Source organism: Aphelocoma coerulescens, chromosome 13 (assembly GCF_041296385.1).
Source record: "Aphelocoma coerulescens isolate FSJ_1873_10779 chromosome 13, UR_Acoe_1.0, whole genome shotgun sequence".
Taxonomy (NCBI): Eukaryota; Metazoa; Chordata; class Aves; order Passeriformes; family Corvidae; genus Aphelocoma; species Aphelocoma coerulescens.
In genome coordinates this window covers 1,403,133-1,429,247 of record NC_091027.1, presented here as the reverse complement: position 1 = coordinate 1,429,247, position 26,115 = coordinate 1,403,133, and the positions used below count along the sequence as shown (strand labels likewise).

Below are 26,115 nucleotides of genomic sequence, written 5' to 3'. Positions count from 1 at the left end.
TTTAATTCTGGTGAAGAACCTGAACTTCCTGTGACCTCCAGAAAACGGTAATTATTTTTCCTTTGCTTGATTTGTTGAGCTTCGGTTTCTTCACTGTGAAGATCAAAAAAGTTGTCCCGAGAAGTAAATTTAACATATGGCCTGGAGCCTGAGGTAGTTGTGCAACATTTATCCCTCTCCTGGGTGGCTGAGAGTCCAATCCCGCCCTGCTGGAACACGGGGGAGCTCCAGCCCTGCTTTCACCAGACTGGACCAGAGTCACAAGGAAAGGGCCGGGGACCCGGCTTGGGAAATCCAACATCGCCATCTGTTGGATTCCAGTGGCGAGGGAGAGTCACAAAGCCTCCGACCCACCGGAGTCCTTGGGTTTTGCGCGACACCAATCCAACCTTTTAAGCAGTAAGACTTTCCCTCGGGGCAGCGGGAGGACTTGAATATCCTGCTTTCAGTTGTGATGATAAATAATGAGATGTTTTCCAGATTGCTGGGTTTTATCAACTCGAATGGTCACCTGGCTCCGTCCATAGGCATCAGGTTGACCCTTCTGCTGTAAACAGTAGTATTTAGGAATATCTAAAGAACAACTGAAGTGCAAAACCTCCCAAGTCTCTGGCTGTTGGAATCCAAGGGTGTTGTTCCATCCCCTGGCACAATTCAAGCCTCCTTTTGGGCTCAGATTTGAAATGCCTTAACACCTTTAATGTTGTATGAAAGCAGAAGGGGGTGTGAGACTAAACAAGAGGAGCATCATCTCGAAGTTACAAAGCACGCAGGTGTATAAACATGAGATGTTCATCGGGGAGAAGCAGGTCCTGGGAGTCTCGTGGGGTTTGGCACAGCCAAGAGCTGGTGCTGCACCTGGATCAGGGACTGATGCAGGCTGGGGATGCACAGATGGAGAGTGGGATGATGGGTGAGAGCTGGACGGGAAAAAATGACCCCTGTGCCCTGGGCTGATCCCTCCACGTGGGCAGCAGGAAAGGGGGGATTCTGCCCCTGTGCCCCCTCAGGTGAGAGCCCACCTGCAGAGCTGCCCCAGCCCTGGGGCCCAGCACAGGAAGGGCCTGGAGCTGCTGCAGCCAGGCCAGAGGAGGCTCCAGGATGATCCGAGGGATGGAGCAGCTCTGCTGGGAGGAAAGGCTGGGAGAGCTGGGCTTGTTCAGCCTGGAGAGGAGAAGCTTTGGGGTGACGCAATTGTGGCCTTGCAGGGCCTGAAGGAGCCAACAAGGAAGATGGAGAGAGACGATTTACACTAGTGCAGCCCTGGGGAGAAAGAGGCCACCTGCCGCCACCTGCTCTCACCTATTCTCACCTATTCTCACCTGGTCTCACCTGGTCTCACCTGGTCCCAGCTGCCTTCCGCTGCTCTCCGCTGTCTTCTTCTGCTCTCACCTGCCTTCCACTGCCTTCCACTGCCCCCCTCACCTGCCGCCACCTGCCCTCACCTGTTCCCACCTGCCCTCACCTGTTCTCACCTGCCCTCACCTGTTCCCACCTGCGCTCTCTCAAGGAACTACAGTCCCCAGCATGCCCCGCGCGCACCCCTCCCTCATTGGCTGTTGCGACCGGAAGCTGCCGTCTCGTGCGCTTCGGGGACGCGGCGGAAGCCGGGAGCCGGAAGCGCGGCTGGCGCAGGTGAGCGCGGGGCCGGGGGCTCGGGGAGGCCTCGGGGGGATCCAGCGGGGCCGGCGGGCGATGGCCCCGGTCTGGGCCGTGGCCCCGGTCTGGGCCATCCCCTCAGCGCCCGGACAGCGCGGGGCGAGCCCTGCGAGCCGGGCACGGCGCCCCGGGGGTCGTGGTGGGGCTGGAGGGGCCGCAGGGCAGGCGGGGGCCGCGCTGGGCGAGCCGTGCTGGGGTCGGTCCCGCGGGGCTGTGCCGGGCTGGTCCCGGCGCTCTGAGCTCCGCAGTTCCCTTACTCACGGAAGCAGCGTCCCGGCCCCGTGTCCCTGCACGGGGTATGGAATCGGGGGGAAGTTGCCGCTCCCCCGAGAGATCCGAGTTTCCCTTAGAGATGTCAAGAGCACTTTGAAGCACTTTAAAGATTTATAAAGGTGGATAGAAAAAATTAAATAATTAAGTATATTTAGAGGCGTATAAATATGAAAGGGGAGGTGTTACAGTGGGGGTTACTGTAACACGCCTATATCAAACCAGGAGTCCTGTGGAAAAGAAATAGATATGGACGGATTGTTGGTAGATGTTTCAGAGATGTTTATTTCCCCAGCCCATGGTCGGGGCTCTGCCGAGGAACTCTCACAGTCCGGGCTGAGGGTCCCTGCCCGCACAGGGAAACACAAAACAACCACTGGGAACGAGGCTGCCCAGGGCCAGGGAAACACCGTGTCTGTCCCCCAGGGCCCCTCTCCCAGGGCTCCATGGCGGGGGGAGGAGACCCCGACAGGGAGGGCTCAGGGCAGGGCCCGGGCTCTGCTCCGGGGCCCAGCAGCGGCCCCAGAGCAGCGGGCAGGGCCTGAGCGCAGCAATTCCCCCGCACAGGAGGCAGAAGTGCTGCCCTGGGCAGGGCCCGGCCCTGAGCAGAGCCCAGAGAGGCTGTGGAGTCTCCTCCCTGGGGATATTACAGAGCTGCCTGGACACATCCTGTGCCCTCTGTTTGGGAAGGCAGGAGGTGGGACCAGTGACCCACTGTGGTCCCTTCCAGCCTCACCCACTCTGGGATTCTGGGATTTGTTTGCTGACAGGTCTTTAAAATGATGATTATTGAGTGTCACTCCTTCCTTATTTCCACAACCCTCTCCCAGGAGCCGAGCATGGAAGAATTTAAAGATGCAAGTCTGCCTGATGAGTTACTGAATCACATGAAGCTGTCAGATCAGAAGTGTCCAGAGACTGGCCCCAGCGATGCCCAGCACCCCCAGAGCTTTGGCAGTGGCTGTGCCTCATCCCCAGGCCAGGATCCCACAGAGGAGAGTTTCCATGACTGTCACGACTCCTTTGAGGCCAAAGGACCTGTGCTGGATGACGAAGGGAATGTTCAGGATGAAGGGAGCAGCTCGAGGAAGCAGACAGAACTAGATGAAGAATACTTGCTAGAACTAGAGAAAGATATGCCAGAGGAGGAGAAGCAGGTAATGCAAAGCACCAGTGCTGGGTATGGAATGATCTGTGTGGAATGGTCTGGGGCTGACATGGAAAGGAACCTTTAAAGCTCTCTGTGTCTGCTTTTACTGTTCCAAATTCCCTCTTTTAGGTAACAAACGTTTGTGGCTTTCCTTGCTGCTCTTAATCCTCACATTCCATTGCAGATTTTGTGTGCCTTGAGCAGTGAGTGAGGTGGCTGTGACTCAGAGACTACAGGGAACAAAACTCTCCCTGTTCCCTGTTACTGTCTGTGCATCCATTGTTTTTCCCTGAGTGCCTGCAAGGTGCTTCTCCGAAGTTCAGCAGATTCAAGGATAGTTTTCCTGAAAGGTTGGTTTAGGGAATCCAGCCAGTTGGGATTCAATTTGGATGGATCCCTATGGATTATTTGGGCTTTAATGAAATGAAACACATTAAATGTGTGGGATTGTTTGCTTTCAGTGCTGTCACATTGGACAAACTCATCCTGCAGCAGGGAGGAGAAAAATGCAGTTTTTCATCTATAGAACACATCTTTGTGTTAATATGGAAGTTCCTTGAGGTGGGAAAGCAGCACTGGGGAAGGACAACATGGGATACAATCTCCTTGAAGCAGGAATGAGACTGAAAGTAATTCTGGTCTCTGCTGGACCTGGTGGGAATCCCTTTGGATCTCTGTGTCTCAGGTTTGACTCCAAACGAGCAGAATGATGCTGCCATTGGTAATTTAATAATGAAAACTAGGGGGGTGGGAATGTCAGAGGTGTTCTGGTGCATCCTTTGGTGGATTTTAGTCCAAGCCCCTGCCCAGAGCCAGGGAGATCTCTGGCACAGCCTGTCTGGCTCCCTGTGCTGCTGATTAACTACTCTGGAAACTTCTGTCCTGTATTTAATTAGAGTTTCCTTTATTGCAGGGCCCTGAGCATCTCAGGGCCTCCCCTGGACTCCCTCTGGGAAGTCAGTATCTTGTTGTTGTTGTAGGAGGGAGCTTGTTTGGTTTGGGTTTTTTTGCAGTGGGGGACACACCGAAACAGAGCATTCTCCAAATGCATCTCTCAGGTGCTGAGCAGAGAGCAAAAATCACCTTCCTTGACCTCCTCACACACAAAACCCATCTCATTGCCCTTGGGTTTTTTCCAGTTGGAGTGAACAGTCCCTTTTTTCTCCTTGTGTTTATTCCTGTACAATAAGGAGCACTGTCATCATGAGTCACATTGGGGCTGCTGCACCAGCCTGGGACTTGAGAGCTTCCGAGAAAAACTGCTAAGAACTGGGGGGAAATTGTTCCAGAGCTAAACTCTAAAAAGAGCAGCAAGCCTGGCAATTGACTGTGTTAATTTTCGTGCTGTTCTTGGTTTGGGTGTATTTTTAGATAATCATCTCATTTTGCACATGGATCTTTGCCTGCTGTCAAATGACCAAAATAATTGGGAATGCTGAATCTTGGCACTCAGCTTTGTGGAACTCCACTGGAAGGGGCTATGGGAGTGCAAAACAACAACTGCTCAAACTGGGAAGGTTTCCTTAGAGAAAGGCTGGAGGCAGCTGCAGCTCTCCTCTTGCTGCAGGTTTATTTCCAGTGGTGTTGAGCAATTCTGCCCTTCAGAGCAGTTTGTGATTTCATCTACCCAAACTGAGCGATTCTGTCTCTCACCAGCACCACAAGTATTGGATCAGCAGTTCTTTGTTTATATTCCATGGAGATATTTCTAAATATTGCAGGCTTTCAAATGTAGTTTCTTCTCTAGCAAAATACTGCTGGTATCTCATACAAGCAGAGCTGCAGAACTCTGAATGCTCAGTCGTTAGAGCCACTGGAGTGGCCCATTCCATGATCTCCCCCTGGACAGGTCATTCCTCAATTGCTGCTCCAACTCTCCTCCTTGTACTTGCTATCAATGGCCACGAATTATTTTTAAAAGTGAAACATTCTGGATATTCTGATGATAGAAGATTCTGTTAAATGCTGCAGCTTTTAAGAAAAAGTCCTGCAGTCCCAGTCTGAAAACAGTGCCGCACATTCATTTACTCAGAGCTTTGCAAACGCTCTAAGCCTCCTCCCAATGACTCAAAAGGGGTGGTTTTGAGAAGGGCAATGTGGCTTTTTTTTTTTTTTTTTTTATTGCAGCTGCAGCAAATGAGACAGAAATTCTCAGAAGTGCTTTGAGGCTGCTGAGGTGGGGAGCAGCCTCTCAGCAGCCCCTCGTGCCCTGTGCTGGCACACCTCAGTGTGAGTGGAGCACTGAGGGCAGTGATTCTCAGCGAAATCAAAGTGTATTTTTAGATCCAGGGCAGTAGAAGCAGACATCAAACAGCAGCCTGGTGCTGGCACCTGGGGAGGTGGATTTGATTTGGCTGCTTGTCTAAATCACAAAACCTCCCCAGGCACTGGTGCTGCAGCACCAACCATCAACTGTGGGCTCAGGGCACGAGGAGAGCTGGATGTGAGCCCTGCTCCAGTCGGATTTGTGGAGCTACACCTTCACAGTTTGGGGTTTTTGTAACCAGAGCCCATTGTTGTGTTCAGCTGCTGTAATAAATGGGCTCTGTGCAGTGATGCTCTCCAACAATGCGCTGTAGGAAAAGCCTCTCATTTATTCTGGAGATGCAAAGGCAGATTCTGGTCTTGGCTCTGGGTATTTCTGGGCAGATTCCAGCAGCTCAGAGTAGAAACACTCACCTGTGCAGAGGCTGCTGCAGAGTTCAGAGGGAAGGAGCCAGTGAGTGGTTGTGTATTTTCTCTAATTACATTTCAAGAGCCCCATACAGTGAGATTTCTAATGTTAAGCAGCAGGAATTCCTTCCAGGGACACAGCAGGGATACCCTAAGAAATCTTCTCTACACAGAGAAGCAAAATAAGAACCTGAAGGGATATTGAGACACAAACCTGTAAGAAGAGTTCTTAGAAACAGAGCCTGCTTCCTTGCCTGGGCTTGCAGCTCTGAGCCTTTTAAGGATTGAAATTCACTTTTCCAGGGTTTGGCTGTTGTTTCACAAGGCTTCTGCTGCTGCCTCAGCAGAGGCACTGAGCAGCAAATTGCTTTTGATGCATTCCAAGCAGATTTTTCTGGCTGGTTGTCAGTGACAGTGATGGCTTTGACGTGGGGCTGCTCTGCAGAATTAATCCGAGGACACCCAGCAGCTGTTCCAGGGTCATTGTTCAGCCTGCCCCAGCCCTCCTCTGGGGGACACCCTTTAGTGAGGGGTTTATCCAGTGCAGGACTCACCGTCCCTCAGCTCCTCCATCGTGGCAGATGCTGCCCTGTTCTGTGGCAAGGACTTCAGCACCTGGCCTGGGGTGCTCTAATTTTGGCTATGGAACCCCGTGTTCTGTAAGACACCGGAATAAATATCCAATATTCCTCCTGAGCAGTTCCTTCTCTGGGCTTTCCATGTGCCCTGGACCTCCAGCTGGCTGGAATCACAGTTCCTGTTCTGACAGCAGGAAATGTGTCAGCAAGACAAGCAAGAGGAGATTCTTGAGGAGTGTCTTGTGAGCAGCTCCATAGGAATGAGGTGGAACTGATTTTGAGAAATAGGATTTTGAGTGATACCTGAGATTCCTTCTGGGCTAAACAGTAAAGTTTCCCTTTTGTTAACGCCCCTGTTTTTTGCAGGCTCTAGGATACATTAGAGAACATTGGCTTAGTGAAGACATTTCCTTTCAGCTGCCCCCTCCTCACCCTTCCTTTCCTCCCTCTGCCTTTGGGGTGATCCCATTGTTTTCCATAAAGGGAAGTTGCTGTATAGAATAAAACATCCTGTTACATTTTCAGAGTTAAAGTTTGGAACATTTGAGCAGTAGATCTGTATCTGCTGCAGTCATTCATTGCAAGAGCTGGTGAGAAGAACTTGAATAAAAGCAGGAATTATAATCTCCCTGTGTGATTTATAATTCTTTGAGTTTTACAAACAAAAGTCTTTTGCTGGATGGCAACTGAATAGGAAGAGGGGGAAAGTCTCCCTTCATGTCCCTTTGAGTGGTGCTGTCTGATTTGAGTCTTGTGTTCAGTTGTGGCAGAGGCTGCTCCTGTCAGATCGAGGCCTCTCCCACTTGTGCTGATGGATTTAGGGTCAGCTCCACTTTCCCTGCCCGAGGCTGTTGCCTCTGGAGCAGCAAGGATGAATGGCACTGTTGTCACTCAGGAAGAGGCACACTTAGGCTGGGCTTAACTGGAGCTGTCAGGGAGGCCTGTGACCTCCTTCCCTGTGTCTGCAAGTGCTGCTTGCAATTTCATGGAATTTGGTGATTTGGCAGTAGAAAGAGTAAAGTTTTTTTCCATGGAATCCCAGGGAGCAGGGACAGGCCAGGTCTATCCCTGCCATTGCCCTGGAACCTCCCAAGTGCAGCTTTGGCACTTCTCAAGATTTAAAAAAGGGGTTTTGGGGTGACTCCAACCTTAAACGGAAATGCAGATCCTTGGATGCAGGATAGAGCAGTAGCTTCCCAAAACTGCAGGGGGTAGCAGACAACTGCCAACAAACGACTGAGAAGTGGGATTGGAAGCTGAAAAATGTATCCCTGATCTGTTTGAATTCCTGTTTCTGTGCAGCCTCTGAACTCCAGGAATTTTGAATTCCCTGGTTGTGGTGACCTTCCCAAGGGGCTGTGAGTGGCAGGTTCAGTGTAAATAGAATTTCTCCAGAGCTGGAGCCAGGAACAGTTCCCAGCAAAGGGAAATCAAGGGATCAATCCAAGCACAGGAACAGCCAGAGGAAATGTTGTGGGAAGTGTCACAAACTGAGGGTGTTGTTCCTTCAGCTCCCACTGGCTGCTCAAGGATATCACTTCCAGCACTTTTATTGTGTTGCTCACTTCCCAAGGAAACAGTGGGAATGTGTAGGTTGCTGTCTCCTCTAATAGCAGAATAATGCTTTTATTACAATAAAATTATATTCAATATATAAATAGAATTTATATCTTTTGTTCTAGTTTATATCATGCTTTTCTGTTAACCCTGAGTGTTTTGGCAGAGCAGCTGAGGGCACGGGCTGTGTGTGATTTAGGTTTGTACTTCATTGTCACAAGACCAGCTGTCCCTTGTCATGATTTGAGATAATCTCCAGCACCCCTGGCTTTGCCAGGCAGGTTTGGGTTAAATACTGATTTTTCCTGAGTCTGGGATTGGAATTTAGTATCCAAATCTAAACATTTCTAATCAGATCCTGTAAGAATCATCACCAGTTACATGCAGTTATTTCTTCAGAACTTCAAAAAATATTTAAACCACATCAAAATCAGTGCCTGCCATGGAATTTGCCATCTCTGCATAGCTAAAATTTGCAAAAAAACCCCAAACCTTCAGATTTTGCTGCCATTGAAGAGCAGAAAACCCTAAACTAGGGAGCTGTGGCTGCCACCAGTGCTGTGTGTGAGCAGCCCCAGGGCACAGAGCAGGCCAGGATGGCTTTTCCTGGGCACAGCATTCCAGGATTCAGGCTGACCCAATTCCCTGGGAGGGAAGGAAGGGCAGCTGCCCTGCAGCCACTGAACCCATGTCCTGGACCAGCCTGCTGGGCCATGGAGGGACATCGTGCGAATCCCTTCACGAGTCACTTGGGATTTTTCCCTCTGGACTGGTCAGTCCCGGGGAGCTGCTGCCCACTCACCCCACGGTGCCCATGGAGCTGGAGTTCCCCATCCTCAGGGCAGAGCTGGCTCTTCTCAGGGCTGCAGTGCTTTGGGGTTTTTCCCTGGATTTGAGCAGGTTCTCCCAGCCTCCTCTGGAGCAGTGCAGCTTAAATGGAAATTCAGCCCTAAGAGTTGCCTTTCCCCTGTTCTGTGTTAGGAATTTCTCTTAAAGGAGTGTCTGGATGGAGGAATAAATAATGTATTTGTTTCACACACAGCCGGCTTTGCAGGGCAGTGTCTTCAGCATGTGAGGGGTTCATCCATTTTTCATGCAGTTACATTTTGTGGAAAAGCCAGAGGAATTGGCTTTTATGTGTTGCTTCTTGATCAGTCATACCTGAAATGCAAATCCATCGACGTGCAGGAGGTACCCTACAGACTCAGCTTTTTAAAAACACTTTGGACACTCAGTTTAGAAGTTAAACCCATAAACCAGGGATATGTTGGAAATGCAGGTTTTGAACCATTGCTGCTTTGCAGGGAGCTGAATAAATTACAAAATCATACACAGAGCTCTTAAAAGTGCTGCTTTGTTGTTTTTCCTTTTACTCCTTTTTTTATATAAAGCTTTTTCTTCTAAAGCTTTCTTGCTGCATATCACTTTTTATATTAGCATTTAATGCATCATTAGGGTAAACATGTAATTTTTTTTTATAATTCAGATAAAATGAAACAAAATGTTGATCATGCAGGTCAAACTTTTCATCCAGCATCCCTTGATTTCAGGGTTTCTGCCTGAGGACTGGTGTGAGCATGCTGGAGTTGTGTTCATAATAAAAATCCTTTCATTCTTGTGGAGCTGTAACTGAACCCTGTGCAGCAGAGAATCAGCTCGTGGCACTGAAAGGCCACTTCTAAATAGGTCATGAGCAATGAAGTCAGTGGGGTTTGTGTTTCAGGCAGCCCTTCCCTCACTGAGGGCTGTCTGTGGAGATCTTTCCAGCAGGATCTTCATCTCAGGCTTGCTCTGTGCTGAGATGGGGCTGCTTTGTTCAGTGCCACAAAATGTTGGGATCATTTTCACTCTGTGCACTGCAGATGATTTTAAAATGCCTTTTTGTGGGGTCCAGGCAGGAATTTCTGTCTGATCCTTCAAAAATTGAGGTGTAGCAGTTCCACATTCCCTGTGCTGAACAGCAGAGTCCTGCATTACACAGGGAACTTGGGATTTTTGTGCAGTGTGGAATTTGTATGTTCATGTTTAGAGAGCACCAACTGAGTCCTTTGGGGTGTTGTGGAAGGACTTGGGGGGGTTTGTCAGGCCTTCCTGAGCACTTCCTGAATAATTGGATATGGTTTGTCTGCCCTGTGTTTTGTGGGGTTTCCTTAACATGTGAGGAGTAATGGGTATTAGAAAAGCTATTTAATAGGCAATGGGAACAAATTTGATGGTCTGGGCATGTATCAAAGGGGTCAGATGAGATTTTGCTGTGGAATTTTGTGTCATGGCTCAGTGTCCTTCCATTGAACCTGGTCTGTTCTCAAGGTGGTGCCGATGGTCAGGTGAATCAATTTGCAAAGCCAATAAAAGCAGGAGGAAGAACCTGTGATTTTGAAGTGTTTGTCAGCTCCTTGGCATAGCTGGGAGCTGCTGCAGTGCTCCACACACTGTACTATATTTAGCTGTTTCCAAGGAGATGTTCTGTGTGATATTGATAATTGCATTAATCCTTGATTCACACAATCTGCAGGAAAGGAAACTGCTCCTTTTCCTACTGTTGGCTTTTTAATTGCTCAGTGATCTGTCATTTACAGACACCTCCATTGAAGTCCTTTGTGTGCTGGGAGAAAAACCAGTGGTCCAACGATGGTTTTTGTATAACAGAACGGCTCCTGAGCTCTGTGATGTTCCTGCCTTTCCCTGCTTTGTTTCAGGAATGGCAGCACTGTCAGGAGGTTGAAGGGATGGCTCGGTGACATCCTGAGTTTTCTGTGTCACAGGCTGAGAGCCTGAGCGTGGCCTCCCCTTGTGCCAAGATGTTCATGGTTGAAAACACAGCTCTGCTCACATGTGCATTTCTCACTGGACAAAGAACCTGGTTTGGGGGTTCACTCACTCTGCCTGAGAAATCTTGCAGGGCAGAGATCTTTCTCACCCTGGACCTTTTCCTTGTGCATCTCTGAATGTAACTGGAATCGCTGAGGTGGAATTATTTCAAGCAAAACTTTTGAGACTTTACATTTCAAATATATTCTGCATAGTTGACCTGCAGTGAGTGAATTAAATGGAGTTGGAAAGGAGAAGCAAACAGCCAGCTAAAAGGTGATGTACTGGTTTAAAGCATGGAATTCTCCATGGATGCTCTCCCTGCATCCTGGTGTCTGTGAAGTAGAGCTTTTTAATTGCCATGCTGTTACACTCCAGTGTTTCATGCATATAGAATGATTTCGTGTCACAGGGTCTACAAGCAGATCTTGGTAGAGTTAAAACTGTTCAGGTTATGTTTTTTTCTGCTTCCCTTCCATACTTTATTTGGAACTGCAGCTGACCTAGTTGTTCATTTCAGTGAAATACTCTGAGACATTGTCTTTTCTTTTGTAGAAAAGAAGGAAGGAGAGCCAAGGGCTGAAGGAGAAAGGAAATGAGCACTTCAAGAAAGGAGGTGGGTTGATCATCTTTGAACACCGTGTGGATGCTAGAGAATCCCAGAATAGTACTGAGCCATCGTGGTGGTGCTGCAGAAAACCCTGAGGAAGATCTCACACCATCCTTGTTGAATTTTATCACCCCTTTCATTTTTCTTCCAGCTCTAGAGAAGAGACGGAGATACCAGGCCTCCTTTAGAGCTGTTTAAATCCCAAAGATTTGGATACTAAAGCGGGATTCCCATGAAAGCTGAGTGCTTACATACAAAAACATGGATTTTGGACTGCCTTCCAAGTGTCAGGGCTTCATTTACCCATCAAAAAGGCTTCCCCCAGGCTCTGAGTTGGGCTGATGGTTGTGCTTAGAATTGATGGAGGACCTGGGGCTCTGTAGCTGCCTTGTACCTTTGTACCTGGATTTTAATGAGCAAGCAGAAGGGGGGAAGTGGTTTTGACACCTACCTTTGATTTAATCTGCTTGTGGGTGGAGGATCCCCAGAGAAAGCAGGAAATGCAGGTTCTTGCTTCCCTCAGTCAGCAGGACACAGCCAAGGAACCTGTGTGCCCTGCAGACCAGGCAGAGGCTGGAGGTGCCACGTGTCCTAAGGGAACACAATCCTGGGAATGTTCTCCAGCTCTGGAAGGCATCAGAAAGGGCAGGAGGGAGCTGCTCAGCCCAGGAGAGCCACAGGCCTGGAGCGTTGGCTGAGGCACCTGCTGGAGTCTCATCCCTGGCCTCTCCTTGACAAGCCCTCTGACATTTAAGTCAGTCACTGAGGATGATGTGGCCATAAAACCTCCCTGCAGCTGCTCTGAGCAGGTACGGGGCAGTGACAGGTCAGGGACACACTTCATCCAAAGGGATTCCACCTCTGCTCAAATGGAAGGAAACAATTTCAGGGATGAGAATTACATCCACATCCTGCTGCACTAGTTGCATTCAGCTCAGGAGTGTATTTCTGCTTTTACAGGCAGAATTAAGTCAACTTTAAAATAATCAATTGTATTTATGTACTTAGTAATGTTCTTTGAGAGCAGCTACTGATTCTGGTGTAATATCACCAGATATTGAGAAACGTTTCCAAAGGAACTTCAGCCATGGGTTCAGTGATTTGAAACAAATGGTTTGGTTTGGGTTTTTCCTGTTGCTCTGCAGACTATGGAGAGGCAGAAGACTCCTACACCAAGGCTCTGCAGATATGCCCAGCCTGCTTCCAGAAGGACAGGGCTGTTCTGTTCTCAAACAGAGCTGCTGCAAAAATGAAACAGGTGAGTGTTGGTTTTATTCTGTGTCACACTGGATTAAGGCTGGGACAAATGCAATTATCATTTGTGATCAGAGCCCTCCCAGACCAAGGAGTCCCAGCTGTGCCCCATCCCCACCTTGTCCCCAGCCCAGAGCACTGAGTGCCACCTCCAGCCCTTCCTTGGGCACCTCCAGGGATGAGGACATGAAGAAATATGACTTCAGTCTAACAAAGCTATTCTGTGTTCTAGGACAAAACAGAGGCTGCCCTGACTGACTGCACCAAAGGTACTTTTTTCTCTCTGTGCTGCCCTCGTGCCAGATTTTTATACAGAAATTGTGTCCTTTAGTGCCTTTACTGCAGAGCTGTAATTTTAGGCATAAGGGTCTTTAAAGAATTGAACAGAAAACACCTGATTTGTATTACTTATTTTGTAAAATGTCTGTCAAACCTTTCCTGTCTGCAGTAATTTACTTTCTATTCTCCCATGCCATAAGGCTGCAGTTCATGCTTGTTTTTGATAGGAAAGTCTTTTCTATGGAAACTGTTTCCCACACCTGTGATTTCAAGCCCACTTCCACCTGCCATTCACCCCAAATCCTGGTTTAATCCCAGATTCCAAAGAACTGTGAGGCTGTATAGAGTTAAAAGCATTATCAAGTCCCTTTCCTGCACAGCTTTTGCTTTGTCACCAGGGCTTATGTTCCCCTGTTCCTGCCCTGCAGTTCTCTCTCTGCACCTTCTGGTGGAATCAGTTCAGCTGTGCTTTGCTTTATTGCTTCCGCCCACTCACCCACCCTCGAGTGTTTGTTAAACTCCCTGTGACAGCTGGGGAAAAAAATCCAAATTACCAATCAGAGAACTAATCCAGTGGCCGTGTGCCAGCACTGCCTGCACAGAAATGGGAGGCTGTGTGTGCTGAAAGGGCTCCTGGAGGTACCAAATCCTCCCTGGCCTCTCTCACTGGGGCTCTGCCTGGCTTTGGTGCTGCTGCTTTCTGAAAAACACCTTGGATTTTGCAGTGGCTCAGAGGGAATCAATGTGCTTTGAGCAGGGAGACTTCAGCTGCCAGGGCCTGACACTCCCCAGGGACTGGAGCACAGCAGAACAATTCAGTCACCTGCAGCTTGCTGACTGTGGCATTGCCTTTGTCCTTCCCAGAAGATAAACTGGAATATTTACCTGGATAATCCGAGATTTAATTGTCCCCAGAACCATTTTAATGGGCCAGGAAGTATAAAGTGGACAGACCTCTTCCTGTGGTGAAAAATCCTTCATAGTCCCTCTTTCTGAGGTGAAATCTTTCACATTCCCTGTTTCTGTGGTGAAAAATGGATGAAGGAATTCTTGAGGAATTACCATGTGGAGGTTACTGCTGAGTTTAGCATTCAGTCTGAACTGCTACTGCAAACAGCCCTGGCTGCCAAGGGAATGAGGAGGGGAAAAGCTGAGATTCAGTCAGGATGCCCCTCTGCCAGCTCAGAGAGCTGAAATCACTGTTTGTGCATTCCCAACCCAATCTGGACTGTTCGATATTAAATTCAGAAGAGCTCCAGAAATTCTCCTGGAGTTTGTCTCCACTTGAACTGAGATAAGCATGGCAAGACTGATTTTCCCTGCTGTGTGTGTCTGGAGGGATATTTAACTTTAGCAGCAATCTAATAATAGCCACTTTCTAAACACACAAAACCTGAAATATCTTGCAGATCCTTAAAGTTTCTGTAGCATCACTTAGGGTCCCTGCATGGATAGGATTGCACATTTAAAGCTTTGTGACCATAAATCACTTCCATCTGTGAGAGATAGTGGACATTAAACGAAACATGATCCTGAGACTGTCCCAGGCAGCTGTTTCTGAGTTCTGACTTAGCTTTAAGCTGTGCCTCTGCTTGATCCTGAGTTACATTCTAAGGACAGCTTATAAATGTAATACACACTTCAGAATTCATTTGAGGGGTGGAGAAATGTTTCGAGTACAACCCTGGGCTTTGGTTTTGTTTTCCAGCTGTGGAATTAGACCCTCACTATGTCAGAGCTTTGCTGAGGAGAGCAGAACTCTATGAAAAAACAGAAAAATTAGATGAAGCTCTGGAAGATTATAAGGCAGTCCTAGAAAGAGACCAATCAGTTCATCAAGCCAGAGAAGCTTGCATGGTAAGCTTAAGCCTTTCAGTGACCTTTGACCTAACTTATTTATCATTATTTTAGTTCAGCTTCATATCAGTGAACCTGCAATGAATTCTGCCTCTGAAAGACAAAAAAAAAATCATTTGCATCACCTGCAAATTTGTCTCTAAGCCCACTCTGAATGCATTGTTACAAAAATCTTTTTGAAAGGCTTAATTGTTTTAAGTCTCCATTTGGGAAAATAAATCATTAGTGGTGATTCTGCCCCCCTTTTCCCCACACTGTGGTGTTAAGTGACAGATTAGGAACAGCTTTTATGGCATATTAGGCAAGAAACCTTGCCTGGAATGATTTCCTGGGGGACTGGATCAGTTGCACTGATGGCAGAAAATATTCTGCTTAACTGTGTGATTGCTGTTGGTGGTGAGGGGTGACCCCATTAAACAGCTGAGCTCCCAGAAAGGACCTGCAGCCTCTGGAGCTGGGCTGGGGCTTCCCCTGGGCCAGGAACAGCTCCCCAGGGAATGGGCACGGCCCCGAGGCTGCCAGAGCTCCAGGAGAGTTTGGACACCACTCCCAGGGATGCCCAGGGTGGGATTGTTGGGGTGTCTGGGCAGGGCCAGGAGCTGCACTGGGTGATCCTGGTGGTCTCTTCTCACTCAGGATAATCCAGGACTCTGAGTCAGACCCTCAGAGTTGGCTGGTTCTGTCCAGGCTGTTTGGAACCCCTGGAAGTACAAACACTGTCCTTGTACCTCTGCAAAGCCATGCTTTTCTCTCAGGGACTGTGCCCCTGATGGTCCCACAGCAGAGCCCTTGCCCAGCCCCAGAAGGGAATCTCCAGCAGTGCTGCTGCTCCTCTGGCCATCCTTCAGGCACAGCTCACAGCTCAGTGTTTATTCCTGATTCCTGTGCCTGGGCAGTGCAGAGCTTGGGGTTCCACCCTGCTCCTGCTGCCTGACCTCCCTTGGCCAGGCAGAGCCCTTGGCTGCAGAACCCTTTGGACAAAATGCCCTCAGTGTACCCTGCACTGGGATTTGGTCTGTTCTGCCTTGAGCTGGTCCTTGTCACATTTGAGGGGAGAAGCAAACTATTGAGACTGAAGCTTAAAACTCCCTTCTTGAAAACCTGTTCAGGAAATCCTGACAGCTATAATTTTACACTTTTCAAATATTCATCATAAATCTCTAAATTTCATAATACAAACCCCCAGGTTTCAGCTGTTGACTCCCCATACCTGGTTACATGTCTAACCTGGAGGAGGCTGAGAAGCTTTGCTCCGTTTTAAGGTAAAAGTGTCTCTGCTTTGCAGGAATATCACAGAATCTTTTCCTCCTCACTGGCAGTGAAAATGATGCCTCAAGAAAATCTGCAAATTGGCTTCATTCACAGTTCGAGCAAATCTTCCTCCTCCCTGCCCACAGGAATGATCTCACACTGCTCTAGGGAATGTCATGACCCTGTTAAATGACAGATTAAAATATGAAATGCACAACAGTTCTTTGATTCCTGATTTGGTACCTGCTCCAATATTTGAGCACTGTTTGTATTTCAGGAGTGCAGAGCTGAGGTTCTGATTTCAATCCTCCATTATTTTTGACTTTTTCAATGCCAGACTAAACAATTTGGAATTATCATGGTTTGTGGTCAAATCATCCCTGTTGCTGCTTTCCCAGAAAGTTTCATTATATGGAAGCAATGCTTAGGTTTGGTTTTTCACAGGTGTGTAACTGTGGGGAGAATTTCAGCTTCCACACAGGTTTTGAGGGATTTTAGGGCAGATAAAGTGATTTCCCAGAAGAAGCTGTACTTTGGGATAAGTATCACAGACACCAGATAAAAATAGGTGTCCATAAAGACATTCCTGGAGTGGGAAATGCTGAGTCTCTGGATTAGCAGTGTTCAGAGTCTGAAGTAGGGACTGCACGTCAGGATTTGTGTGTCTGTCACTGCTGATGTCCAAAATGGGACTATTATTGAAAACAGGGCTCTGATTCCAGTTTTTCTCTCTCTCCACAGAGATTACCACAGCAAATTGCGGAGAGGAATGAAAAATTAAAGAAGGAAATGTTGGGTGAGTAGCATGTACTTCCATAAAAATCTTCATAATCTGCTAGAAAAAAAGGCCTGAGTAAAAATCTCTTGTATAAAATTTAAAGGGGGTAAATTTGAAAGGAAATATTTGTTCAGTGTTAAACAAAACTTCTGATTTCTCAATTGCTTGGTTTCACCTACAGTAAATTGGAGACAAGGAATTCTTCCATGCAGGAAAGGCCATTAGTTCTATTTAAAGAAAGAAAACTTAAAACCTTCTGAAACAATTTCATATTGATGTATGCAAGAGCTGGGGAAAATGGTTTGACCCAGGCCAACTGCTCAGCCCTTTCTCCCTGCAAATAAACCCTCAAAGCAAACATTCTCATAAAAGGGATAAACCAGGGCTTTCTCTAAACCTGTACCTGAAGGAACTCCCCCAGCTGGAATAACTGGGGATGTTTGATCTGGGGGCTAAAGAAATAAATGTGATTATTTCTGTAGCACTTCCAGCCCAGAGACCTCCAGGTGTTCGTGTTTGCCTTGATTTATTCAGCATTTCATTGCTGTTTGGTTGGAGGCTGAATTGGACCTCCCCAGGGTTAGCACCAGGAGTGGAATTACATTTCCTAAGGCAGTGTTTGGTGGGAAGGGGAAGGCAGTGTTTGCCTGTTCTGCAAAAAATCAGGGTAAACAAACTCAGCCTGTCTTTCACACTGATTCTTGATATATTTGGGAAGAAGAAACTGTTTCAGCTTATGCTGATATTTTTCTGTAATGTCTTTTCCTGCTCTGCAGCCTCTGATTTGCTCTGGCTTTGTTCTGCTCTGACCTAGCAGAGTGTCAGTGAGGTTTTGCAGAGCTTTACAGGATCAGAGTCTGCTTCCCCCATTGTGCTGAGAACAAACCCTAAATAAAGCAGGTTAAGGGTGATAGGGCTATAAATAAATGACAAATGCAGAAAATCTCCAGAAGGATCAGGCCCATCGGTAGGACATGGGATGGGTTTCAGCACAAAGTAATATGAAAATAATTCCTGATCTTTGCTGAACTCTAAAGGGCCTCACTAATCACAAGGGATTTGACTGGAACAGTAAATCCAACCCTAGTTCTGCTCTGCTGGTTTTTTCCTGGATGTCAGACTAGATGGGATCTCTTTTAACAGTGTTAATACCTTAAAAGTGGCAGTTGGGATTTCAGAATTGAACTGGGCTTTTGGGAACCAGTTCAGACTTTCTGTTGGGATTCTGGAGAGAGAAATCCCTTCTCATTGATGTCACACAAGGAGTTCAAACAGCTAGAGAGCCAGACTGAGAGCAGGGTGGGACAGCACAGAACCTGTGCTCATCCCCAGCCTCATGTGTGACAGGATGGTCACAGCTGTGGTTAAATGACAATGACATGGTGGCAGTAGGGCAGGGGGGGGTTGAGCTCAGCACTGCCTGAGCTCTCTGGGGTCACACAAACTGAGGGGTTTCTATAAAACACTCTCTTGAAATGAAGTCAGGAATGTGGGCAGCTCCTTCTCCTAAGTGTCCCAGATGCCCTGTGTGCTGCTGTTAAGGGAGGCAGTGGTGATGCCATGGAGCTGCCCAGGGAGAAGGAAACGCTTCCCAAGGTTTGCAAACTGCTGCAGCTCTGGCTGAGGTCAGGGGAAAGCCCTGGAGGGGATTTAGGTGGGAGTTCTGGAAGGAGTGGGAGATGAGAAACTCAATGGAATGTGGTGGTTATGAGATTCCTTTGGATTGTTTCATTGTGCAGTGAATTTGTTTGAAGCTGTTGCCACTTTTCCACCCTTTCTGATGGCATTTCCCACTGCCAGGATGGACCTGGCTCGTGGCATAGCGCCAGGAGCTGCTCTGACTGGGCCTGGACAGTGCCAGGGGGACATTCCTGCCTTCCCACAGGGCAGCTCAGGTGCCTGGGTTGTATTCCAGACTTTTGGGTTCCAGGACAGCAAATCAGAGGCATCCTGAGGGTTCCAGGCCGGGCCTGCTCCAGGAGCACTGACACTAAACTGAAATTAGGAACAATGTCCCAGTTTGTGCTTTGGCTCCTTTGGATATTGAACTGATCCTCAGTCAGTGAATTGGCCTGTCCTGGTTTTGCTGAGCTTTTATTCTTTCAACTCAAACAAGCCCTGGGTTGCCCAACCGTCTCCCACTGTCACAACACTGGAGCTGTGCACAAACAAACCCAGATAAATGGAGTGCATCCTCCTCCTTCCCAAGTGTGCTTCCTGTTTCCCAGGGCTGCAGCTTGTTTCTGTCAGAAGCTGAACCCTTTGTGCAGTGCTTGTGTGTAAATATCCCAGAGCACACATTCCTGGCTGGATTTTCCTTGTGTGCAAGTGCTGGCCCATGTGACTGCTGAGGTTGATGTCACCAGAAAAACCCTGCTTTGTGGCCAAGCCAAGTCCACTTGTGCTGTGTCCCCTCAAGGATCTCCCTTTTCCAAGGCTGACATTTGTATTTCAGTTATTCCATGTTTTCCATCAGCTCAGCTGCCAATGATGTCTGCTCAGGATGAAGTGACCCCTGAATTCACATCAAAGAGAGCTGGACTTGGAGCAGCCTTGGGAAGGAGCTTTGAAATCCAAGTGGTTCTTTCCCTCTGTGCTTCCATGAGCATCCTCTGCCTCAGGGACTGAGGATGTGAACAGTGACCATTTTCTGGGGGGCTTTTATATTTCTCTCCTTAAAGCCAACGATTTCCAGTCTTGTTTAGAGACTTTTATAATTATTGTGATATCTGGGACCACTCCTTTGGGGAGAGGGTGTGAGGAGAGGGGAGCTTTGGAATGGTTTTAGCAGTTTGGGGGCCAGAGCATCTCACCTGGGCCTTCCTGCCAAAAAGAGATTTTTCCAGCTACCTGAGATCAGCAAGGATATTTATTAGGTTTTGTGCCTAAATAATTATGGCATTTGGTTGGTTTGGTTTTCTGTATTGACAGCTATGTTGTGTTTGCAGCTGAGCTGCTAAACCCCAACCCTTGCACAAGGTGAGTTTAAATAGTTAAACCAGAGCCAAATTACAGTTTCAGTTCACCCCTCATTTACCATTTAGGGAAGGGAGAAAGATTTGCCCTTGCTCTTTTAATTGCTTAAAAATGTTGGTAATATAACAAGTCACACAGAGAGGAGACCTCATCAGGAAATGTCTTTTCACCAAAAGAATTCTTTACACAAGCAAGATGGAGCTTTTCAACTTCCAAACCCCACATTAACACCAGCAGCTAAACCAGAATTATTGCCAGAAAGACTGAATAGCAATTAATTTTGGCTGTTACATCTTAATGTAAATTGTGAGTAATCTTTTCCTGCATCTGCCTCTTTCAATAGGGTGTTAAATTGCAGTTTAGGTGAGTAATGAATCACAGACTTCTGAGCCCTAAATTGATTTTTACAGTTCTGTTTTCTTGTTAACCCCTGAATATTTGCTTTGGTGAAGAACCTGACTGTGCTGGAGTATGCAGGTGGAAAATAAACAGAGTGTGTTTGAAAGAAAAAGAGCAAAATGTGTGAGAATAAGGGCAGAGGGAGGAGATGGTGACCCTGCTTGGGGACAGGGAGCGTTGGAGGCTGGGCAGCCTCTGCAGCTGAGTCCCAGCTCCACGTGGTGCCTTTTCCTTCCTCCCAGCACAGGCTCTGAGGGAGCTTTTCTTTGGGAGGGGGTTGGAGTTCACTACAGCCCTTAATTTAGGGTTGAAAGGAGCTGGGGGAGGAGGAGACAGAGCTTCCCTACAATGCTGGCTCTGTGTGTGCCAGGACAGCAGCAGCAGCTCCAGGCTGGAGTGCCCGGAAAAGCCAAGGCTTTCTTCTGCCTCATTAACAATTAATTCAGTGTGGCTGCCCCAGAGCCTGGCTGGGGAGGGAGAGAGCAGGAAGGTGATCTGGGATGTGCTGGTGGAATTATCATAAAGCCCCAAATCCATGCTGTGCTGGGGAGCTTCAACTTGTCCAAACTTCTATTTCTTTGGGAAATCTACAATTCTGCACTGAAACCAGGAGGAAAAGAATGTTTTTCTTGGAAAACTGACCATCTTCTTCCTTGGTGTTGTCATGCCAGGGGTTGTATTCAGCCAGCAGTGAAGTTGTTACCTCTGCTTCCTGTTTCAGTTTATCCATTCTGTAATTCCTGTATATGATTTTTTAAAGGATGTCCTTTTGTTGTCCTTCCCCTCTTACAGCTGTAGCAAGGTGCATTTTCCAGAGTCAGAAATCACATGTGATCCACATACTGACAGGACTTTATTAACTCTCATACCCTGTGGATATTTAACAATGATTTTTAATTCCTGCTAAGAGCCTAAATATTAACCAAATGCAGAGATTTCCCCAGGATTTACCTGTGATGGATAAATCAGCAGGGCTGGGCTGTGTAGTTGGGTGTAATTCCATGGCACTTTTCCCTCTGCTCAGCTCTCACCATGTTCTTTTGGGATGTCTTTGCAGACAAACTGAAGGATCTGGGCAATTTGGTTCTGCGCCCCTTTGGCCTGTCAACAGAGAACTTCCAGGTCAAACAGGACTCCTCCACTGGCTCCTACTCCATCAATTTTGTTCAAAACCCCAACAACAACAGATAACATGGATTCAGTGTGGCACTGTGCAGCCCATGCCAGGACCCAGCAAACCAATACCCTCCACCCCCAGCGGAAGAGGAGACTCAACAAACTCATTTCCCAGCTTGTGAAATTGTTTGCAATGTGGATGTAAAGCAACTCATTTGACTTCTCATAGTGAAAACTGTGTCCAGTGTGTGATTTATTCTTTTTTTTAATTTTTTCCCCCTTCCCTTGCAGTGTTTGGCTTTTCCAAGAGGCAGTTCCTTGGTTTGGCCCACTCAGTGCTGGCAGCACAATGGTAGCAGCAGTTCAGGGGAATCCAGAGGCTGGAACAAAGGCTGGTGATGTCCTGGGAATGGGGAAATCCAGCAGCAGCACTGCCCCCACCCCCAGTTGGGTGGGATGGCACCACTGGACACAGCTCTGCCCTGGAATTCTGGATCTTGTAATAAAGGCTTGGTACTTCTGCTCTTTGGGTTGTGAGGTTCTTGCCCAGGCTGAGCTCTCCCCAAGATGGGTTTGTTGTTAAAGGTCCCACAAATAACACCTTGCAGGACAGTCACTGGGATTTTTTGGCCCTGCTTGCAGCAGTATTGTAATTTCACTCCATGCCACCCTTCCAGCAGTTTGTTTACTTGATATGAGTTTTTCTGAGGGCAACAATGACATTTTGTGCCTCCCTCTGTATCTATGCACCTCATAAAGGTACCTTCAAATGAAATGTGCTTGTCTGAGATCCATTCATGTTGCAGGGATCCACAGGAGTTGATTGCAAAAGGTCTGCACAGTCACTGGACCTTGAGGACTTGGAAATGTTCATAGAATGAGATGATCTCTGAGGTCCCTTCCAGCCCAAACCAGACTGTGATATAAATATAAATATATGTATAGATACATTTCTGTGTTCTGTTGTGGTGGTTCATTCAAGTTTTGGAGAAGGTACCTTTTGTAATTCCTGCTTTCCTGGGTTTTATCAGTGCTGAAGTGTTTACAGTGGAGGCAGATTCTGCAGTTGTCTCCATGCAGATTTCAGTACATGATTTAATTAAATAATTAGCAGTGGCTGCCTTGGCTGTTGGGTGTCATCTCCAATTCATTTCAGGAAGTCTCTGTGTGTCTGAAATTCAGCAGCTCCAGCCTTTCACTGGAAGGAAGAGCCTTTTCAGGCACGGCGGGTTTGGTGCTTTAATGTCATTTTTGTCTCTGCAGCTGTGAAAGGTTTTTTTGATTGTTAAACTCTGTCCTGCTGCATTTTTAGTTTAGTTTTAGTTTAGAGCTGGGCCCGGGGGGCTGATGAGCTGTGAAATCTCTGCTGCCTGAGCCAAGCTCTGCAGGGAAGGCCTAGTGGCTTGGGATTAGTAGAAATGTTAATAATCTTCCCTAAAACACTGCACTGCAGAGCAGAGGTGTCCAGGCTGCTGCAGGGAGCCCTGGGCAGGGCAGGGCTGGGCTCAGGGGGCACCTGGGCTTTGTCAGGCCCCAGCACCAGCCCTGCATCACCAGCTGGCCCTGGTTCCACTCACCTGCAACATCCCAGCACATCCCTGGCATGTGCAAAAATGGAACCACTTTAGAACTACCTCGGGTGCTTTCAATTTTAATTTTTTTTTATTCTTTAGTATTTCCTTGCTCTGACCAGTGGGTTTCTGTCCCTACCCACAGTGTGTGCAGTGTCACTCACCCGTGGGTGGCTCTTGTGCCCAGTTACACCAGTGGCCTTTTCCAACTTGCTGCTTTAGGGACACGAGTTCTGTTCTTCCTCTCTGTTCCTGCTTCACCTCTTTGAAGGCCTGGGGAGCTGCAAATATTCCTTCTCGGCTGGAGGCTGGGGAATTTCTGGGAAATAAAAGCACAACAAAGCTTTTGAATTTCCTACCTGCTGTGCAAACACATCATCAAATCACTGTGCAACTCCCCTGCAGGATGCCTGATGTGCACCTGTAGTTTTCCAATGAAGGGAAGGGCACAGGAAGCAGGACTGTGGCTGATTAGTGTTTGTAATTTAATTGGATTGTGTGAAAGTCACTGGGAATTGGGCACTTTGGTACTGAGGACTCAAACCTCCAGGTCATCCCTCCCTCCTCAGTGCCACTCTCCAGCTGGACCAGAAACCTCTGGCAGGTTTTATCTGCCACGACAGCAAGTTCTCCTCTAGGCAAAATTCCAATTAATTGAAAGTCCTTTTGCATTGTCCAAATCCTGAACAAGTGCATCTATTTTGCTTTTGATTTTTAAGTGGTTTTTTATGCCTGAACTAGTCCTCAGAGCTGCCACCAGTGGAATAACTGGTGCTTCCTCCTGGTGCCACTGGCCACAGCTCAGGGAGTGCCAGCGAGTTTTGAGTCACACATGCTGGATTTACAACCTCTAATAGGAAAAAACTTCTACAAAACATAATCTTTTAAATATAAGTGCTCTTAAACCAAACAGTTCCTTGCTCAGCTGTTCCAACAGTTACTCACCTTCCTGGTAACCAGCACGTGCCTCTTTTCCAGCTGGAACTGTCCATCCTCAGCTCCCGCCTTTGTTCCTCCTTCCTTTGCCTGCCAAACACAAAACCTTTCAGTACCTGGCCTTTCCCCTGAGGCGTTTGCACAGAAATAAAGGGAATGTTGGTCTTGTCCATGAGCTGGGTTAAGTCTCACCCTCCAAAGAACTCCCTCCAGGATTTCCATAACACTTGTGGCTCAGACCTTCCATTTTTTGACACCAGAACTGACACTGGGATTTATCTGTCTTATGCAAAGGTTCTCACTCACTTCTCTGTTCTCTCAGAGACTTTAATCCTTTTGGCTGCAGATGGGCTGAGGTTTAGATCTCAGAGAGTCACAGATTGCCAGGATGGTTTGGGCTGGAAGGGACATAAAAGTTCATCCAGTTCCACTCCCTGTCATGGGCAGGGGCACCTTCCAGGGACCAGGAACAACTTCCAGAGACCACTTTGCTCCAAGCCCCATCCAACCTGGCCTGGAACAGCTCATTCCAGGTCTTGCCTGTGAGTCCCAGGGCCTGGCCCTCAGAGGAGCTGAACACCTGCAGTTCCCTCCATCCCACCAAAGATCTGGAGCATTTAACATCTCTCAAAATACCAAAAAAGCAGCTCCTCAGTTCACATCTTCAGCTGTGTCTCCCACAGCCCCAGCCCCAAGGGAGAGGCAGCTGGAGGCCACTCCAGGGAAGGGTCTATGGGACTGACACAGGCCCAGCACGGCCGATCCCTCCTGCCCAGCGGGATCCAAAATCCCCCCCAGCTCATCCCTTGGGATATTCAGGATCTGACAAAGCACCAAGCTCTGAAGCCCAATCCTTCCCTCCTTGATTAGCACAAAACTTCCTGGGATCTACCTGCCCCTGATTAGCACAGCCCCAGCCAGAGAGAGAAGAGAAGCTGCTGGTCACCAGTTCCTAGGCTTTAATTAGCTGTGTTATTCCCAAGGGATTACTGCTGCAGCCAAGAACCAATTATATCCCAGTGCCTCCTCTCCAACATGGGCAAAGATGCGCTGGGGCACATTTAATGTGCAGCATTCATACATTGCTCATTCACAAGCTTTCCCTGTTTGGATGAATCCCAACATTTTCTTGCTCAGCAACTTCATTTTTCCCACCCCAGGCAGGGCTGTGACTGCTGGGGAGTCGCTGCTGGGGGGGCTCTGGGCAGCCCTTGGCACAGGAATCGTGGCACTGAGCCAGAGGCATCACTGCCTACCCTGACAAAGATTAAAGGCCCTAAATCAACTGAAAATTAAAATAAACTCCCTTTTTTCCTGATTCTGCACGTTCAGTGGGAATCTCCTGATTGGAAACCATCTGCAGCTGCAGCCTGGAGTCCCCAGAACTGCACATTTCTCACCGGTTCTTTCCCGAGGAGACAATTTACAAATCCTGCATTCTCTAAGTGGATGCAGCAGGATTAGGTTTGCCTTTCCTGGCCTGGCTGGGTCCTGTGCTCTGCTCCAGGCTGCCAGGACTGCCTGCCTGGTGTCCATCAGCTCCAGGAGCAGCTGCTGCCCAGGGACTGACCGTCTGGCAGCTAAGGAGCTGGGAAGGATCCGGGAGGGAGCTGTGCCTCTTCTTCTGGGGTAAGCACACACTGGCCAGTGGGTTTTTGCTCCTGTCTCTGGCGAGTGAACTGCAGCACCCCCCTCCCTGCAGGGAACAGGGATGTCAGGAACAGGGATGTCAGGAAGAAGGGGAAATGCTGTTATTTCGTCTGGGCGGTGGCTGCTGGAAGAGCTTCCTAAGTGTATTTCTGAGTGCCCAGCAGGTCCCTGGAGAGGCAGCGGGGCCAGGGCTTTTCTAATTGCATTTATCCTATTTCCACGAGCTCCTTTGGCTGTGACCCTCCATCGTGGGGCACTTCTCTGTCTGAGGGAGGAAGAATTGCAGTATTTGGGAACTTAGGGAGAGGAGGAGGCTGGGAGCTCACAGATTTCCTGCCCACACCTCCAGCCCTGAGCTGCCCTTGAAGCGACAGCTCTCACTGTGCCCCAACACATGTTTGTGTCCCTGCTCCCAGCTGGAATGCAGCTGAGGCCATGGAACCTGGAGCCAGCAGCAGGTTTTCCAAGCCAAGATGCCGCTGATGGCTCCTGACAGGATCCTGCAGTGTTAATGCAGAGGGGTGTGAAGCCCAACCCCCCCAATCCTGCTCTCACAGCTCATGCCCAATGCTGCCTTTTTAAAGGCAACCACAGCCAAGTGAGTGAATCACAGAAGCATCATCCACATCCATCAGTGCCAATATTCCTGGGGTCTTATCCTTAGCATGGTCCAGTATCCATCCCTGAACACTCTGGAGCCCCCAGCCCCTCTTCCCCTGACAGCTCAGAGCCTTCAGTGT

At 48.2% G+C, this 26,115-nt stretch overlaps 2 protein-coding genes across 4 annotated transcripts in view; one reads left to right on the top strand and one right to left on the bottom strand.

Moving 5' to 3' along the window:
- The first annotated feature begins 1,596 nt into the window (after positions 1–1,596).
- TTC1 (tetratricopeptide repeat domain 1) lies at positions 1,597–21,741 on the top strand. 2 transcript variants are annotated; one of them, XR_011155125.1, is made up of 9 exons: positions 1,597–1,635; positions 2,760–3,086; positions 11,254–11,314; positions 12,454–12,566; positions 12,795–12,831; positions 14,550–14,698; positions 16,691–16,745; positions 21,160–21,419; positions 21,510–21,741. XR_011155125.1 is itself a non-coding variant. In XM_069029380.1 (8 exons), exons 2-8 carry the CDS (start codon positions 2,769–2,771, stop codon positions 21,291–21,293), a joined length of 867 nt encoding a protein of 288 aa, XP_068885481.1. In that variant the 5' UTR covers positions 1,597–1,635; positions 2,760–2,768; the 3' UTR covers positions 21,294–21,453. The 2 variants fall into 2 exon arrangements, 1 of the variants encoding a protein (XP_068885481.1); XM_069029380.1 differs by lacking the exon at positions 21,510–21,741 and having other exon boundaries at positions 21,160–21,453.
- PWWP2A (PWWP domain containing 2A) overlaps positions 21,115–26,115 on the bottom strand; it is a 31,633-nt gene continuing 26,632 nt past the window's right edge. Inside the window, exons 3-5 of one of the 2 annotated variants that reach the window (XR_011155123.1) lie at positions 23,735–23,815; positions 22,954–23,108; positions 21,115–21,203 (exon numbers count right to left, since the gene is read on the bottom strand). The gene's annotated coding sequence lies outside the window, so the exon portion shown is untranslated. Of the gene's footprint in view, positions 21,204–22,091; positions 22,482–22,953; positions 23,109–23,734; positions 23,816–26,115 lie in introns of those variants that run through there. The other variant, XR_011155124.1, reaches the window with a different exon arrangement.